This window comes from Schistocerca cancellata, chromosome 5 (genome assembly GCF_023864275.1).
Source record: "Schistocerca cancellata isolate TAMUIC-IGC-003103 chromosome 5, iqSchCanc2.1, whole genome shotgun sequence".
NCBI lineage: Eukaryota > Metazoa > Arthropoda > Insecta > Orthoptera > Acrididae > Schistocerca > Schistocerca cancellata.
Genome location: NC_064630.1, coordinates 390675889 through 390692252, shown reverse-complemented (window position 1 = coordinate 390692252; position 16364 = coordinate 390675889). Strand labels below are relative to the sequence as shown.

At 44.2% G+C, this 16364-nt stretch overlaps 1 protein-coding gene across 1 annotated transcript in view; it reads left to right on the top strand.

Moving 5' to 3' along the window:
• LOC126188560 (protein nervous wreck) overlaps positions 1–16364 on the top strand; it is a 724305-nt gene that overhangs the window by 468436 nt on the left and 239505 nt on the right. Inside the window, exon 5 of the mRNA XM_049930159.1 lies at positions 7944–8088. Within this exon, the coding sequence (XP_049786116.1) occupies positions 7944–8088 (145 nt within the window). The remainder of the gene's footprint in view (positions 1–7943; positions 8089–16364) is intronic.

The following is a 16364-nucleotide window of genomic DNA, read 5'->3' as shown; positions in this document are numbered from 1 at the left end:
TTAGTTATTTAAATTGTATGACAACACGCGCCCACGTATCGCCGGCCTCACCGTGCAAAGTCTCCGGGATGTTGCACTTCGGTGTGTTGGAGTATGTCTACATCTACATCTACATACATACTCCGCAAGCCACTGTACGGTGCCTGGCGGAGAATATCCTGTACCGCTACTATTCGTTTCATTTTCTACACTAATCGCAGACAGATGAGGGAAAAAACAACTGTTTACTTTCCTCTGTATCATCCCTATTTTCTCGTATCTTATCTTTATGGTCTTTGAGCGAAATGTATTTTGGCGATAGTAGGAGCGTTCTGCAGTGAGCTTGAAATGCCGATTCTCTAAAGTTCCTCAAAAGTGTTCTTCGAAAAGAACAACGCCTTCCCTCCAAGGATTCCCACCTGACTTCCCAAAGCATATCCGGAACACTTGCGTTTTGTTCGAAACTACCGTCAACAAATCTAGCACCTCGCCTCCGAATTTCCTCGATGTGTTTAGTTAATCCGACCTCATACGGATCCCAAACACTCGAACGCTATTCAAGAATGGGTGCACCATGGTCCCGTATGTCGACTCCGTTACAGATGAACGACACTCTCCTAAAATTCTCCCAATAAGCTGAAGTCGACCATTCGCCCTCCCCAACACATTCCTCACTTGCTCGTTCTATTTCATATCACTTTGCAACGTTACGCGCAGATACGACGTGACTGTCTAAAGCAGAACACTTAATAGTGCATCCGCACAGTACGCGTTTTATTTTCCTACTCATTCGAATTACTTACTTTTTGCTACATTCAGAAATAGCTGCCATTATTCACACCATATTCTCCATATAGTCTTGATTTAGTCCCGTCGAATCTCCATATATTCGAAAGCCCTTGGTATGTTTCCGCACGTATAAGGTACCAGATCTACATCTATATCTATACAACACACCTAATGGTCTGTGGCTAAAGGTACCTAGTGTATTATTGTTACTTGCCCTTCTTCCTGTTCCAGTCACTAATAGTTCACGGAAATACCGATTTTTGGTATGCCTCTGTGTGAGCCAGAATCTCTGTAATTTTACCTACATGGCCATTTCGCGAGATATACTGTAGGAGAAAAAAATCATCAGAAATGTAAGCTGTCGGAACTTTGTCACTAAACCACACCATGATACAGAACGCTGCTCTTGCAGCGTCTTCCACTGGATTTGGCTGAGCATCTCCTTGGCGCTTCCGTGCTTACTACACTCGAGCGTCAAAGAAACCGGTACAGGCATGCGTATTCAACTACAGAGCTATGTAAACTGATATAACACGGCGCAGCGGTCGGCAGCACCTATTTAAGACAACAAGTGGCTGGCGCAATCATAATGTCAGTTACTGCTGCTACAATGGCAGGTTATCAAGATTTAAGTGGGTTTTAGCGTGGAGTTATAAACGGCGAACGAGCGATGGGACACAACATCTCCGAGGTAGCGATGACGTGGGGATTTTAGGTACGACAATTTCACTAGTGCACCGTGAATATCAGGAATCCGAAAACATCAAATCTCCGACATCGCTGCGGCCGGAAAAAGATCCTGCAAGAATGTGAAAACGACGACTGAAGAGAATAGTTCAACGTAACAAGTGCAAACCTTCTGCAGATTGCTACAGATTTCAGTGCTGGCCCATCAACAAGTGTCAGCGTACAAATCATTTAACGAAACATCATCAGTGCGGGCTGTCAGAGTCGAATTCCCACTCTTGTACCCTTGATGATTGCATCACACGGAGCTTCACCCCTCGCCTGGGCCCGGCAACACCGACATTGGACTATTGGTGACTCGAAATTGCCTGATCGGACGAGTCTCGTTTCAAATTGTATCGAGCGGATACACGTGTACAGCTATGGAGACAACCTCATGAATCCATGGGCCCTGCATCTCAGTAGTGGACTGTTCGAGCTGGAGGAGGCTCTGTAATGGTGTGGGGCGTGTGCAGTTGGAGTGATATGGGACGCTTGATACGTTTAGATACGATACTGACGGGTGACGCTTACCTAAGCATCCTGTCTGATCACCTGCGTCCATTCATGTCCGTTATGCATTCCGACGGACTTAAGGCAATTCCATCAGGACAATGCGACACCACACACGTCAAAAATTGCTACAGAGTGGTTCTAGGAACACTTTTCTGAGCTTAAACACTTCCGCTGGCCACCAAACACCCCAGACATGAACATTATTGAGAATATCTGGGACGCCTTGCAAAGTGTTGTTCAGAAGAGATGTCCATCCCCTCGTACTCTTACGGATTCATAGACATCCCTGCAGGATTCTCGGTGTCAGTCCCCTCCAGCACTACTCCAGACATTACTCGAGTCCATGCCACGTCGTGCTGCGGCACTACTTCGTGCTCACGGGGGCCCTACGTGATATTAGGCAGGTGTAGCAGTTTCTTTGGCCCTTCAGAGTAAATTAGTCTGTAATGAAACGCTCTGATCTTCATTTCATCAATCAGTCCTATCTGGTACGGATCCCAGACTGACGAGCGATATTTAAGTATTATCTGAACGAACATTTCGTAACTTACCTCCTTTGTGAGTGCATACTTCCTGAGGATTCTTCCAGTGCTTCTGTCTGGCATCTGCCTTCCCTGCGAATGGTTTCATATGGCCGCCCAGTTTTAAATCTCACTATACGCACACTCCTATGTATTTTACGGGTGCGACTGCCTTCAGTAATTGTTCTGCAGTGGTGTTGTCACAGAACAACGGATCTTTATGCCTATACATGTGCAACATTTGTTTACGCTGAGGACAGTTGCCAATCCCTGCATCAAGTGTCGTTTCTCTGCAGGTCTCCTTGCATTTCGCTGCAATTTCCTAGCGTTGCGACTTCTCTGTATACAGCACCGTCCTTCGCGAAAAACACCATAGAACTTCCAAACGTTATCCACTAGATCGTTTATGTGTAGGTCGATTATTTCTAATTTAAAGACCTGTTATTTGATTTTTAGAACAGGTCGTACCATATTACAGATTTCATTTATCACTTTTTGGTAGTTTTTTGTTTTGTTTTCATCTGCAACATTTGACAAAGAATAATACTTTTTTACTATAACAATAACCTGAAGTTGAAATATGAATAAAATTTTGTTGTTTTAAGAAGAATTTTAAAAAAATGAAGGGATAGAAGACAGATTTGTTAGTGCCATCACCGACTGTGATGAAACTATAGGGTTTTTTGATCTGACGACAAAATAGTTTATAATTTCTAGTAGAGAAATGGCATTTCTAATCCCATGCATGAACATTAGATAATCATCCGTGTACAACATTCGGTACTGTCTTGACCAGGCGGCCGAAGTGGCCGTGCGGTTAAAGGCGCTGCAGTCTGGAACCGCAAGACCGCTACGGTCGCAGGTTCGAATCCTGCCTCGGGCATGGATGTTTGTGATGTCCTTAGGTTAGTTAGGTTTAACTAGTTCTAAGTTCTAGGGGACTAATGACCTCAGCAGTTGAGTCCCATAGTGCTCAGAGCCATTTGAACCAATCTTGACCCGCTACCAGCATCTTACACTACATTTACTGTATTCGCTATCCTCAATTGTTATTTGACTGATATACAAAATTTTTTCAGCTCGTTTTGGCAAATTATTTCTGATTTATAATTCTAGGTGTCATATTTACCGTTACATCTCATGTTCCTCCTCCTCGGGTTGCTCTGCAGTGTCGCTGATTTCACTAACACTGTAGGTATCGAAGCCTACCCTCTGGAGGTTGTTGTTACGTTACATAAAGGCATGTCTGTACGTCGTGTCCGCAGATACTCTTCATGTGTTGTTTTTGAAATACTGTTTGTTATGCATTTAATTGTGCCCATTGCTCTTCGTCTCTTATTGCTGTGTATATATGTGTGTCTGTTTCTGTGTACTGCAGGTGTAGTGTACGTCCATTGTTCACGTATTGTAATTAATATTACCAAGACAACCATGAAGAACCTGCGATGTAAAGAACATATCAGTAACAGTGTTGCCATTGGAATGTCTCCCCGAAGTCAGAACAGTCACTGGCAATAAATAATTTTGATTTACTAAAGAAAACATTGAAACATAATAATAGGACTTCCAAAATATCGCAAAAAACACGCACACTTCAAACGTAGCAGGACTACAGTCACGATCAAATCCCTTAAGATATATTACTAATGATAATATCGTTCCTTATTCATTATGTTACTATATGCACTGAATTCTTCACCGCTATCGAGATATTAAACAGCAACTCAAATAGAAAATACAAAGATTCCGATATCAGAGCTGTACTCTCGACCACAAACTGTGATCAAGTCTTAAGATATAAGCTACAGCTGCTGTTGTGACTGACAATTCGCAATTTTTCACAAACACAACTTTTATTGATGTAAGTTCACAAGGATGATGACTGAACAACAAACGAAAGGTAACATGAACGATGCCAGTAAAAGTCTCCTAATTTCCCACAAAGGTTCGTGGTAACACACACACACACACACACACACACACACACACACACACACTAGTAACAGTCCAATTCAGAGACGAAGACGTAGTCTTCAACGGTTGCAGTACACGAGGTTGTGATCTGGCGTGAGCTGGTTCTAGCCACTAAATAGCTGTCTCCAGCCAGCCAGGTTTTGGCTTACAAGGGGAGGCCGCCAATTGTGAAATTCAGATTCGATTCATACTGCGCATAATAAAGCTCACGGCCAGAGGTGTAATGTGGCAAAGCACCATCATGCACTTCTCAGCCGTTATCGAGAAAAGCGACAGTTAAAAGAAACCGTTGCAGTGAAATACTCTCTACGATTAATAATTTTCTACAGCGTCGTGGCGCAGCGGTAAGCGCTCGGGTTCGTAATCAGAAGGTCGCCGGATCGAATCTCGCGCCATGCAACTATTTTTTTTTTAGTATTTGTTTTTTTTAATTCAAATGTATATATGTACACACGTGGTCGTGGAAAAACTGGCGACTTCGAATATCATTATGTTTTCCGCAAACAAAGTTGTATTTCATAAATGTTATTAATTGTCTTCATAATGTTTACCACGTATAGTTAACGGAAGACTCAGAAACGATATTCCGAAACGAATACGTATAGTGTAAGTCAGACGTTCGAATTAGAATAGAGACCCCACGAACACAAATTTGCTGTGGCAGGTATGAAATATAAACTCCGTTACTCGTGCGTTACACTTGAAGGACAAATGTTGAATGGGCCGAAACGAGCCGCCGCATAACAGCGTAGTTGCCTACTAACTTCGAAAGAAGGTAGATGCGGTCCCTAGCGCAACTTATAACATCGTCGAAAATCAGTGCGTACGTGAGAGCTTTGTTACACCCTGTTAAACAAACGGAAAAATGGAGGCGGTACAATTGGAGAGCGATCCGGGCCCTTCGCATGAAAGTGATGCGATCGAAGAAGATTCTATACACAGTGAAGTGGTGAAGCAACAATTGAAAGATGCGCTGGTGTATTTTGAAAACCTCCCTCGTAACAGTAATCGCATCGCAGCAGAGCCGTCATCATCAATCAACGAAGAAGCCATGGTAATTTGGGCAGAAATGTTCCAGAATACGCTGCAAATGCTCGCCGAAAAATCCCTCGTTCATGATGAGGAATTGATAGACATTAATGAAATCGACGATAATAATGCCTACGAAGACGATGAAACGAGTCCCATTGCCAACGAATCATCAGACGAATACGAGCCGGACGAGAAGAAAAAAAAAAGGGTACGACTATATTTCTCCGGATTACAAAATTAGAACTGTCAATCTGGCAAAAGAACATCCAGGCTGGAGTCTCAAAACTCTACAAAAAAAGGGGTGCTCTCGTTTGACAAATATGGGCTATTTATCCTGGTGGGAAGAGCAAATCAAACGTGGCGGTAGCAAATTTCATAAATATTGTGCTATCGATTCATGGGTTCATGATCGCTTCGTAGAAGCTCGACAAAACGTCCAGCAAGTTACTATCAGAAACCCGCAGCAGTGGGCCTTGGGCGCTGCAAGTCAGTTCCCAGATTTCAACTTCAAAGCTTCGAAAACGTGGGTCACCGAATTTAAAAAGAAGCATGGGATTCGGCAACGGAAAATCACAAAATTTGTTACCCGGAAAGAGACGGCTACCCAAGACGAAATTTTGGCCGCAGCGGAGACATTTCGGATCCAGACGCGAACGTTGATAACTAACTTCGACAAAGATTTCATAATTAATACTGATCAAACAGGTACGTAAAGAGCTGTTCACCAACGTCATATGACAGAATATGATAATCTGAAATATGATAGACAACACGGATTTCGTATATTTCTTATATAAACGATATTTTTATATTTTGTTTGTCAGGGTGCCAGTACCAGTCCACGTTCAACAGAACTCTCGCCGAAAAAGGGTCAAAGGCTGTCCTGGTAACTCTTGGGGTGGGCAAACGAACCCGGCGTTATACGATGAGATGTTCCAGGACGATAAGAAGTTACCAACGTGCACTGTAAAAGTCATTCCTCCAAAGTGTGCTCATCTCGTCCAAACGTGTGACGTGTATTTTTACCGGCAGGTAAAAAATTTGATCAAGCGCATTCAAAATTGTGCTTTTTTAATCGAGCGAAACCGTGACATCAACTCCAGAGACGATTCTATACAAATCCAATCCATCGTCCACCACCAATTTTCTTCTCCCATTTTTGCCGATATGATACGATACGCGTGGTATGCATCAAACCTGACGAACGATAGAACAGTTTTTCAGAATGTCAATCAAGTATGTTTCCAACAGATAATTAAAAAAAATTGTTCTTGTAAAAACGCATCGTTTATCAGAAGTGCTCGATGTCGTGCTGTTTTCTGCTTTCCATGTTTCTATGATAACTATCACTCTGGTTCGTGCGATACTCCAGCTACTTCTGGTCACTAATTGTTAATTATGTGCGAGTGTATACCGAACTTTTCAATAAATTGTATCCACTTGAATATTATTTGTGATATTGTATTTTATTTCAAGTATTATTTTTCCACGACAAACGACTTTCAACAACTTACTATATGCATAGTTGTTGCAACTGATTGCCGGGAATTATATATATATATATATATATATATATATATATATATATGTGTGTGTGTGTGTGTGTGTGTGTGTGTACATTTGAATTACAAAAAACAAATACTAATAAAAGTTGCATGGCGCGAGATTCGATCCGGCGACCTTCGGATAAGGAACCCAAGCGCTTACCGCTGCGCCACGACGCTGTAGAAAATTATTAATCGTAGAGAGTATTTCACCGCAACGGTTTCTTTTTAACTGTCGATTTTCTTGGAAACGGCTGAGAAGTGCATCTTGGTGCTTTGCCACATTACACCTCTGTCCATGAGCTTTTATTATGCGCAGTATGAATCGAATCTGAATTTCACAATTGGCGGCCTCCCCTTGTTAGTGATACTTCCTGCAGGCTGTGGCTCGAGCTCACCCCTGCAGGAAGTAGTGCTCGGAATGTCTGTTTCCATTATCTTGTATGTAAATAGCTGGTGTTCACCATGGTGCTTTTGGTACGCCTTGGGCATAGACAACCTCATCCTGTGTGGTGTAATGTGGGTTGCCGGCCCTCAGGGGCTGCCTTGGCTCCGGTATAACAGCCGCCATCACGGTGTCGACTCCGACGGACGTGGTTCTTTCAGACTGTGGCGGTTGGCCGCCGTCGGTAAAGCTGCGGCCTCCCTTTTATTTCAGCTGCCACAGAGCCCTTCTCATTTCTTATCCTGAAGAAATAAAGTAGTGCCATTTTGTGCCGTCTAAGTACTCGTAACACCTCCCAGGTTACTACATGTTTTGTAGCTGATTTACACAAGTGTACGTATCTAAAGAAATTCTTATTTACTGCTTTGATTTTCGTCCCTATTGTTTACTAAGTGGTGCTGTGCTGTGGTGTTGCAGGAACATGTGGAACGTGTGGCGCACGGTACTGGAGGAGAACGAGAAGTTGGCACGCGCGAGGTTGGCAGCCGTGGAGGTATTCCACCAGCAGATAGCGGACGACGCTAAGGTGCTGCGGTCGCAGAAGGTCCAGAACGCCAAGAAGGTCAGTACATACCCGCCACACTACATTCACTGTGCACATTCAGTCAAGCAACAACACGCGTGAAGTAAATTATCTATTGTGTTATTCTTCTATTCTTCCCTAGCGTTTATCCCGTCCAGTGCGCGGTCCGCCTTTTCAGAATATCCCCAGTGTGATACAGTGGATTTACAAGAGAGCCAGAGGCAGATCCAAGGTACAAGAGGCATCCACGTTAAGACTAACACCGGATTTGCACAAACGGCATTAATTCCTGGCCTTAGGGCAGTCAAAAATTTCATCGTATCATTTATTCACTTTGATCCCAGCGTGTTAGGTTTCGCTGCGATTGGAGCAGATGAATTGCAGGTTCATCAAAATTCGAGTCTACTCTCCCCAGGCGAACTGCAAACCTGTTTATGGCGTACGGAGGTAATCCGATAAGCCAAATGATGTACGGTGCCGCTACGTGCGGAAGCAGTTTTCAGTTCCGCGCGATAAGCGACCAAAGCCGCACTGCGGTCTCGCCTATTTGCACTGAGCCCTCCGTCCAGGTCTGCTGTTTGCGCCGGTGTAGTCTCTCTGACACACACCGACCGGTAGTACTGGTTACGGCGGCAAAACACAATTAATCAAGCCGCCTGCTGTTTGCTGTCCAGCCGGGGTCTCGGTGATTAATCAACCGTGATTAAAACGCTGGAAGAAAGGCTGACCACTCGCGTCGGTAAAAGAGGCCAGATGAGATGTGGGGCTCCCTTCCAATCGCACGACCTCCAGCGGAGAACGTGGGTAACAACACAATTAGGTATAGGGGTGGCTGTGGACAGCAAACATCTGCTGGAATTATGTCTGCTTGTGTGTCTGTTACGTACAATGTAGATTCACTGCATATTGTTAAAAGCTAAATACTTACAAGAATCTACAGAATATACAGGAAATGGCCCAGATCAAAACGCCCACTTACTAACTGCGTCCCATGAAAATTTTGTTTTAACGCTAACTTCACTTACTTTGCGCAACAGCTAACCAGTAGGCTTCATTGAATACTTATGCATCTGAACGATCCAGTTTCCTATCAATGAATCCGTCTCTTGACTTATAAAATGTATAGTATAGTGCTCCACCTTACAGAAGAAATAAGTGTTATGAACAAGCTTGGTTCACAATTGTGTCTTAGATACATTTACACACAAAGATTGAAAATACTGAATAACAGAAGAAAGCTGAATGGATCCTGTACTGTCATCAACGGCTCCAAAGATCTCTATGTAAAGTTACCTCTTGCAACCTGAAAGAACCACACGAAAATGCTTCTAGCAATCTTGCTATGTATAAATAAGTGCCGACAGTGGAAGCAGTTCTCGGTTTATAAATACGTTTGCTGAGTGTAAATGATAATGGTAAAATCCTGACTACCACACAACTGAGCACGTCCCTTACTAAACAGAATCGCTACATGTATGCTATTACTTTAACAACGGCAAGGAGCGTAAATAAATTTAGACAAAATCATGGCAAAACTACTGACTATTTCAACTCAAAAGACAGCTCATAGTACATGGATTAATACTACATGAACCACATGGCACCCTACACCGCTGCATAACAAGGTACCTACCCACATTCAAGAAACCGATAAAAATACCTAGTCGTTAGATGATTTATTAAGGATTTATACTGGGGTTATCACCTAAAACTTGCACACCAAATATAACTGAAACGGGAAGTGCTGTTTATGTGGAGTTTTCACAGAATGGATTGGTAGGCAAGGGCTCGTATTGTTACCCAATCAACAGATTGTAATAATACTTAGAAAGTGCATGTTAAGTGGAAAGTCATACACATACTGTATGTAAGGAATAGGAATGGACTCAAAACTGAACCCTGTGGCACTACCTCTGTTATCTGCCGATGTCTCCCCAGTACCCTGGCGAGATTGTTTCAGTTTTTCAGCACAGTTTTTGCATTCTATTTGTTAAGAACATTTTTCAAACATACACTTTTTAAACAGGGCAATGCATATTGATACTAACAGACTAAAAGTAGGATAAATTACAATGTTTGTGGTATCTGTTGCAGTATTCTAATGCGAGTCGCTTACAAGATATCATATTTTGAAAAGTTTACACATTGACACTTGTTTGAGCCATTCGTCCTGTATAGATGCTAGGTAGGATGTTGTTATGTTTGCTTACAGTGAGCTTGTATGTTCCTTGTGTACATTCTGACTTGCAAGTTAGTGTGTGATAGTCCAAACAGTTGGTCGTGAGTGGACGATGGAATTTTACCAATTCAGAAAAACCTGACACGTTCATGGGGTATGATGAGTGTAGGAAGAATGCAGTTTGTTCTTGGACGATGTAAGCGGCAGTATATCCCAATAGATCTCAGACGTCTATGCAGTTATTTATCAACCTATTGGACCAGTTACGTGAAATTCGTGGTGTAACAACTAGCCAAGGTAACAGAAGGAAACAAGTGACAGCAGAAGAGGGGAAAATTAACGTTCTTGTTGCTGTTGCAAGTAATCCCCACGTTAGCTCTCGCGCAATCTCACAAGGAAGTACCATGAGTCAGGCAATGTCCTAAGCATTCTCCATTCACATAGGTTCCAACCTTATCACACCTCTCTCCATCAAAGCCACATGGAAACGATTAACGATTATGAGAATCGTATTAACTTACGTACAGGGGCATTAAGACGGATATTCCAGATATACCACAGATCTTGTTAAGCGATGAAGCCACATTCACCAGTCACGGCCAGATAAACATGCAATATTTGTCTGTTGACAGTGCCCGTTGGCTTTGACAAGTTGAACGTCACCGCCCATGGAGTGTAAACGTGTCGTGTGGGATAGTGAACCATCAGGTCATATCCCCATTTTTTATAGACGGAACACTGAACGCGCACAAGCATCGCAGCCTCCTAACAGGCCATCTCTATGATACTAAAAGGCCTTCTTCTGCAGACTAGGAGGAAACTGCGATGCCAAAAATGCTGTTAGCACTATGGGACTTAACAGTTGAGGTCATCAGTCCACTAGAACTTAGAACTACTTAAACCTAACTAAGCAACGGACATCACACACATCTATGCCCGAGGCAGGATTCGAACCTGCGACCGTAGCGGTCGCGCGGTTGCAGACTGAAGCGCCTAGAACCGCTCGGCCACATCGGCCGGCTGATTCTGCGATACCAATATTGTGGCTGTCCAGCCCACAGTGCACGAAGTACTACAGCACGTCTTCACGAATTTTTTCCAAATCGTTGGATTGGACGCAGAGGAGCTGTACCTTGGACAGCCTCTTCTCCGGATTTGAAGCCTGTAGATATTTTCTGTGGGGAAAGCTGAAAGGCACTGTTTACAAGGAGTTACCAACGAGACCGATGATATGCAATGATGTATTACTGCTCCCTGGTCCGACGTCTTGCTGAAATGCCAGTACATGAGCAGCATTCGTTCCACACCAGACTGGAAGCGTGTATTGCCGATGTCAGTGGTTATTTTGAACATATCCTGTTATAGTCAATTGTCTCTCCACTGGCCAGAATCTACATAACTAATGTATACACTTGTGTTGTTCTTTAGTTTTGCTACCACAGGTATTGTACAATTGTCAGTATGGCAACTTTTCAAAATACGTTATCTCGTCAACAACTCGCACTAGAGTTCTACAACAAACTCCACAGACATCATGATTTACCCTACTTTTAGTTTGTTAATGTCAGTAGGTACTGTTCCATTTAAAAACCCTATGTCTGTACAAAAAACACACTTTCTAAGTATCTTTACAATCTGTTGACTGGCTAACAATACGAGCCCTGACAACCAAACCATTCTGTGAAAACCGCACGCGAATAGCACCTTCCATTTCCGCAATATCTTCGGTGCGTGTTTTAGGTGATTAACCCTGTACAGTTCGCCCTGATTCAGATGTGTACTGTAAAGAAAACGAGTTCTGGCCCTAGTTAATTGTGGTTTGATGCCCCACAGCACTTGTACAAAACATGTTGAGTAATTCCATTTTTAATGGCTCACTACAAGGGACGTGAACTATTTTCAATAATATAACATGTCAAGCTGCTCTATACAGTGCATTATCTCAAAACCAGTGGCTCGTAGCCAAAGAATACAGTAAGAAAATCTCACTGCAAGTTTCACATACAAGTCCAAGTTGCAACTATCAGCCAGCCTCTCCGTCTACATGCATCAGAACAACCAAAGACTAAGGAGAACAGAATTTTGCGTGCCATTACAATACCGAATACGGTGCATGGTACAGGCCATGCTGATTTCCTATTGGCCGAGACATTCAGCTCGCCAGAGAGTGTCGTTTGGATTCCCCATTTTAAATGAGCAGAGACTTTCTTCACCTCAGACATCGGTTAGTGGGCACAGGTTATCTTAGCAAAAGTGCTCTAGTGTTAGCAGATGCGTAAGACATGGTAATCTATAAGCTGGCATATGTTATAGGTAACTTTCAACAGTATGTGGCTGAAAGTTCCCAGACACACAGGAGCTATCTAAGACAAAGTAGAAATGTCAACCACATTATCTTTTCAGTTAGTTAGCCAGTCAGATTTTTTTCTATAAATTTATCCCTTGCACATAGTTCGCCGATTTTCGTTATTTGGCAAACTGGTTGTCTCCTAAATTTATGGGCTCTTTGACACCACAGTTGGAAGTTAACCTATGTTGGAAGTCGTGTGTGACATGTCTGTGACTCTTACACATTTTGTTCCGAGTGGTGAGATCTATTTATTGATTAATTAGCATCCGCAAATAAAAGAACCCATATCGTTGTCCTCGACGGTGAGTGTTTGTCAGTGAGAAGGGTATCGTCAGCAGTGCCCAGGGAAATGTAATACAACCACTCTTATTCTCTATACAAATAAATGATCGCTGAGCAGCAATCTGCTTCTTTGTTGAAGATGCTTTGGTGTATCGTCGTTCAGAGACTGGATGAATTAGGTAAATTTTCTAATTCTTTCGATTAGTCGCCGCTTGCTCTAAATGTAGAAAAATGTAAATTAACGCAGATGAGAAGGAAAAAAATTTCGTAAAATGCGAATTATAATATTAGCACTGTGCTGCTTGGCATGTCGATTAAGTATCTAGGTGAATCGTTGCAGAGCGATATGAAATGGAACGAGCACTTAAGGTCGCTAGTAGGGAAGGCGAATGTTCGGTTTACATCTACATCTACATCTACATGATTACTCTGCAATTCACATTTAAGTGCTGGGCAGAGGGTTCATCGAACCACGATCATACTATCTCTCTACCATTCCACTCCCGAACAGCACGCGGGAAAAACGAACACCTAAACCTTTCTGTTCGAGCTCTTATTTTATTTTGATGATCATTCCTACCTATGTAGGTTGGGCTTAACAAAATATTTTCGCATTCGGAAGAGAAAGTTGGTGACTGAAATTTCGTAAATAGATCTCGCTGCGACGAAAAACGTCTTTGCTTTAATGACTTCCATCCCAACTCGCGTATTATATCTGCCACACTCTCTCCCCTATTACGTGATAATACAAAACGGGCTGCCCTTTTTTGCACCCTTTCCATGTCCTCCGTCAATCCCACCTGGTAAGAATCCCACACCGCGCAGCAATATTCTAACAGAGGACGAACGAGTGTACTGTAAGCTGTCTCTTTAGTGGACTTGTTGCATCTTCTAAGTGTCCTGCCAATGAAACGCAACCTTTGGCTCGCCTTCCCCACGATATTATCCATGTGATCTTTCCAACTGAAGTTGTTCGTAATTTTAACACCCAGTTACTTAGTTGAATTGACAGCCTTGACAATTGTACTATTTATCGAGTAATCGAATTTCAACGGATTTCTTTTGGAACTCATGTGAATCACCTCACACTTCTCGTTATTTAACGTCAACTGCCACCTGCCACACCATACAGCAATCTTTTCTAAATCGCTTTGCAACTGATACTGGTCTTCGGATGACCTTACTAGACGGTAAATTACAGCATCATCTGCGAACAACCTAAGAGAACTGCTCAGATTGTCACCCAGGTCATTTATATACACTCCTGGAAATTGAAATAAGAACACCGTGAATTCATTGTCCCAGGAAGGGGAAACTTTATTGACACATTCCTGGGGTCAGATACATCACATGATCACACTGACAGAACCACAGGCACATAGACACAGGCAACAGAGCATGCACAATGTCGGCACTAGTACAGTGTATATCCACCTTTCGCAGCAATGCAGGCTGCTATTCGCCCATGGAGACGATCGTAGAGATGCTGGATGTAGTCCTGTGGAACGGCTTGCCATGCCATTTCCAGCTGGCGCCTCAGTTGGACCAGCGTTCGTGCTGGACGTACAGACCGCGTGAGACGACGCCTCATCCAGTCCCAAACATGCTCAATGGGGGACAGATCCGGAGATCTTGCTGGCCAGGGTAGTTGACTTACACCTTCTAGAGCACGTTGGGTGCCACGGGATACATGCGGACGTGCATTGTCCTGTTGGAACAGCAAGTTCCCTTGCCGGTCTAGGAATGGTAGAACGATGGGTTCGATGACGGTTTGGATGTACCGTGCACTATTCAGTGTCCCCTCGACGATCACCAGTGGTGTACGGCCAGTGTAGGAGATCGCTCCCCACACCATGATGCCGGGTGTTGGCCCTGTGTGCCTCGGTCGTATGCAGTCCTGATTGTGGCGCTCACCTGCACGGCGCCAAACACGCATACGACCATCATTGGCACCAAAGCAGAAGCGACTCTCATCGCTGAAGACGACACGTCTCCATTCGTCCCTCCATTCACGCCTGTCGAGACACCACTGGAGGCGGGCTGCACGATGTTGGGGCGTGAGCGGAAGACGGCCTAACGGTGTGCGGAACCGTAGCCCAGCTTCATGGAGACGGTTGCGAATGGTCCTCGCCGATACCCCAGGAGCAACAGTGTCCCTAATTTGCTGGGAAGTGGCGGTGCGGTCCCCTACGGCACTGCGTGGGATCCTACGGTCTTGGCGTGCATCCGTGCGTCGCTGCGGTCCGGTCCCAGGTCGACGGGCACGTGCACCTTCCGCCGACCACTGGCGACAACATCGATGTACTGTGGAGACCTCACGCCCCACGTGTTGAGCAATTCGGCGGTACGTCCACCCGGCCTCCCACAAGCCCACTATACGCCCTCGCTCAAAGTCCGTCCACTGCACATACGGTTCACGTCCACGCTGTCGCGGCATGCTACCAGTGTTAAAGATTGCGATGGAGCTCCGTATGCCACGGCAAACTGGCTGACACTGACGGCGGCGGTGCACAAATGCTGCGCAGCTAGCGCCATTCGACGGCCAACACCGCGGTTCCTGGTGTGTCCGCTGTGCCGTGCGTGTGATCATTGCTTGTACAGCCCTCTCGCAGTGTCCGGAGCAAGTATGGTGGGTCTGACACACCGGTGTCAATGTGTTCCTTTTTCCATTTCCAGGAGTGTATATCAGGAACAGCAGAGGTCCCAGGACGCTTCCCTGGGGAACACCTGATATCACTTCAGTTTTACTCGATTTGCCGTCTATTACTACGAACTGCGACCTTCCTGACAGGAAATCACGAATCCAGTCACACAACTGAGACTATACCCCATAGGCCCGCAGCTTGATTAGAAGTCGCTCTTGAGGGACGGTGTCAAAATCTTTCCGGAAATCTAGAAATACGGAATCAACTTGAGATCCCCTGTCGTTAGCGGCCATTACTTAGTGCGAATAAAGAGCTAGCTGCGTTGCAAAGGAACGATGTTTTCTGAAACCATGCTGATTACGTATCAATAGATCGTACCCTTCGAGGTGATTCATAATGTTTGAATACAGTATATGCTCCAAAACCCTACTGCAAACCGACGTCAATGATATAGGTCTGTAGTTTGATGGATTACTCCTACTACCCTTCTTAAACACTGGTGCGACCTGCGCAATTTTCCAATCTGTAGGTACAGACCTATTGGTGAACGAGCGGTTGTATATGATTGCTAAGTTTACTGGGCGAATTCTAGGGAAGTGTGGCTCATCTATAAACGAGACTGCGTAATGAACACTAGTATGACCCATTCTTGAGTACTTCTCGAGTATATAGGATCCCCACCATGTCGGGTTAAAGGAAAGCATAGAATAAATTCCGAGGCTTGTCGCTAGTTTTGTTACCGGTAGGTCTAGGGGTAGCGTCTTTGATTCATAATCAAAACGTCTTCGGTCCCGGGTTCGATCCCCGCCCCTGCCTAAATTTTGATAAATAATCAGCATTGGCGGCCGAAGACTTCCGG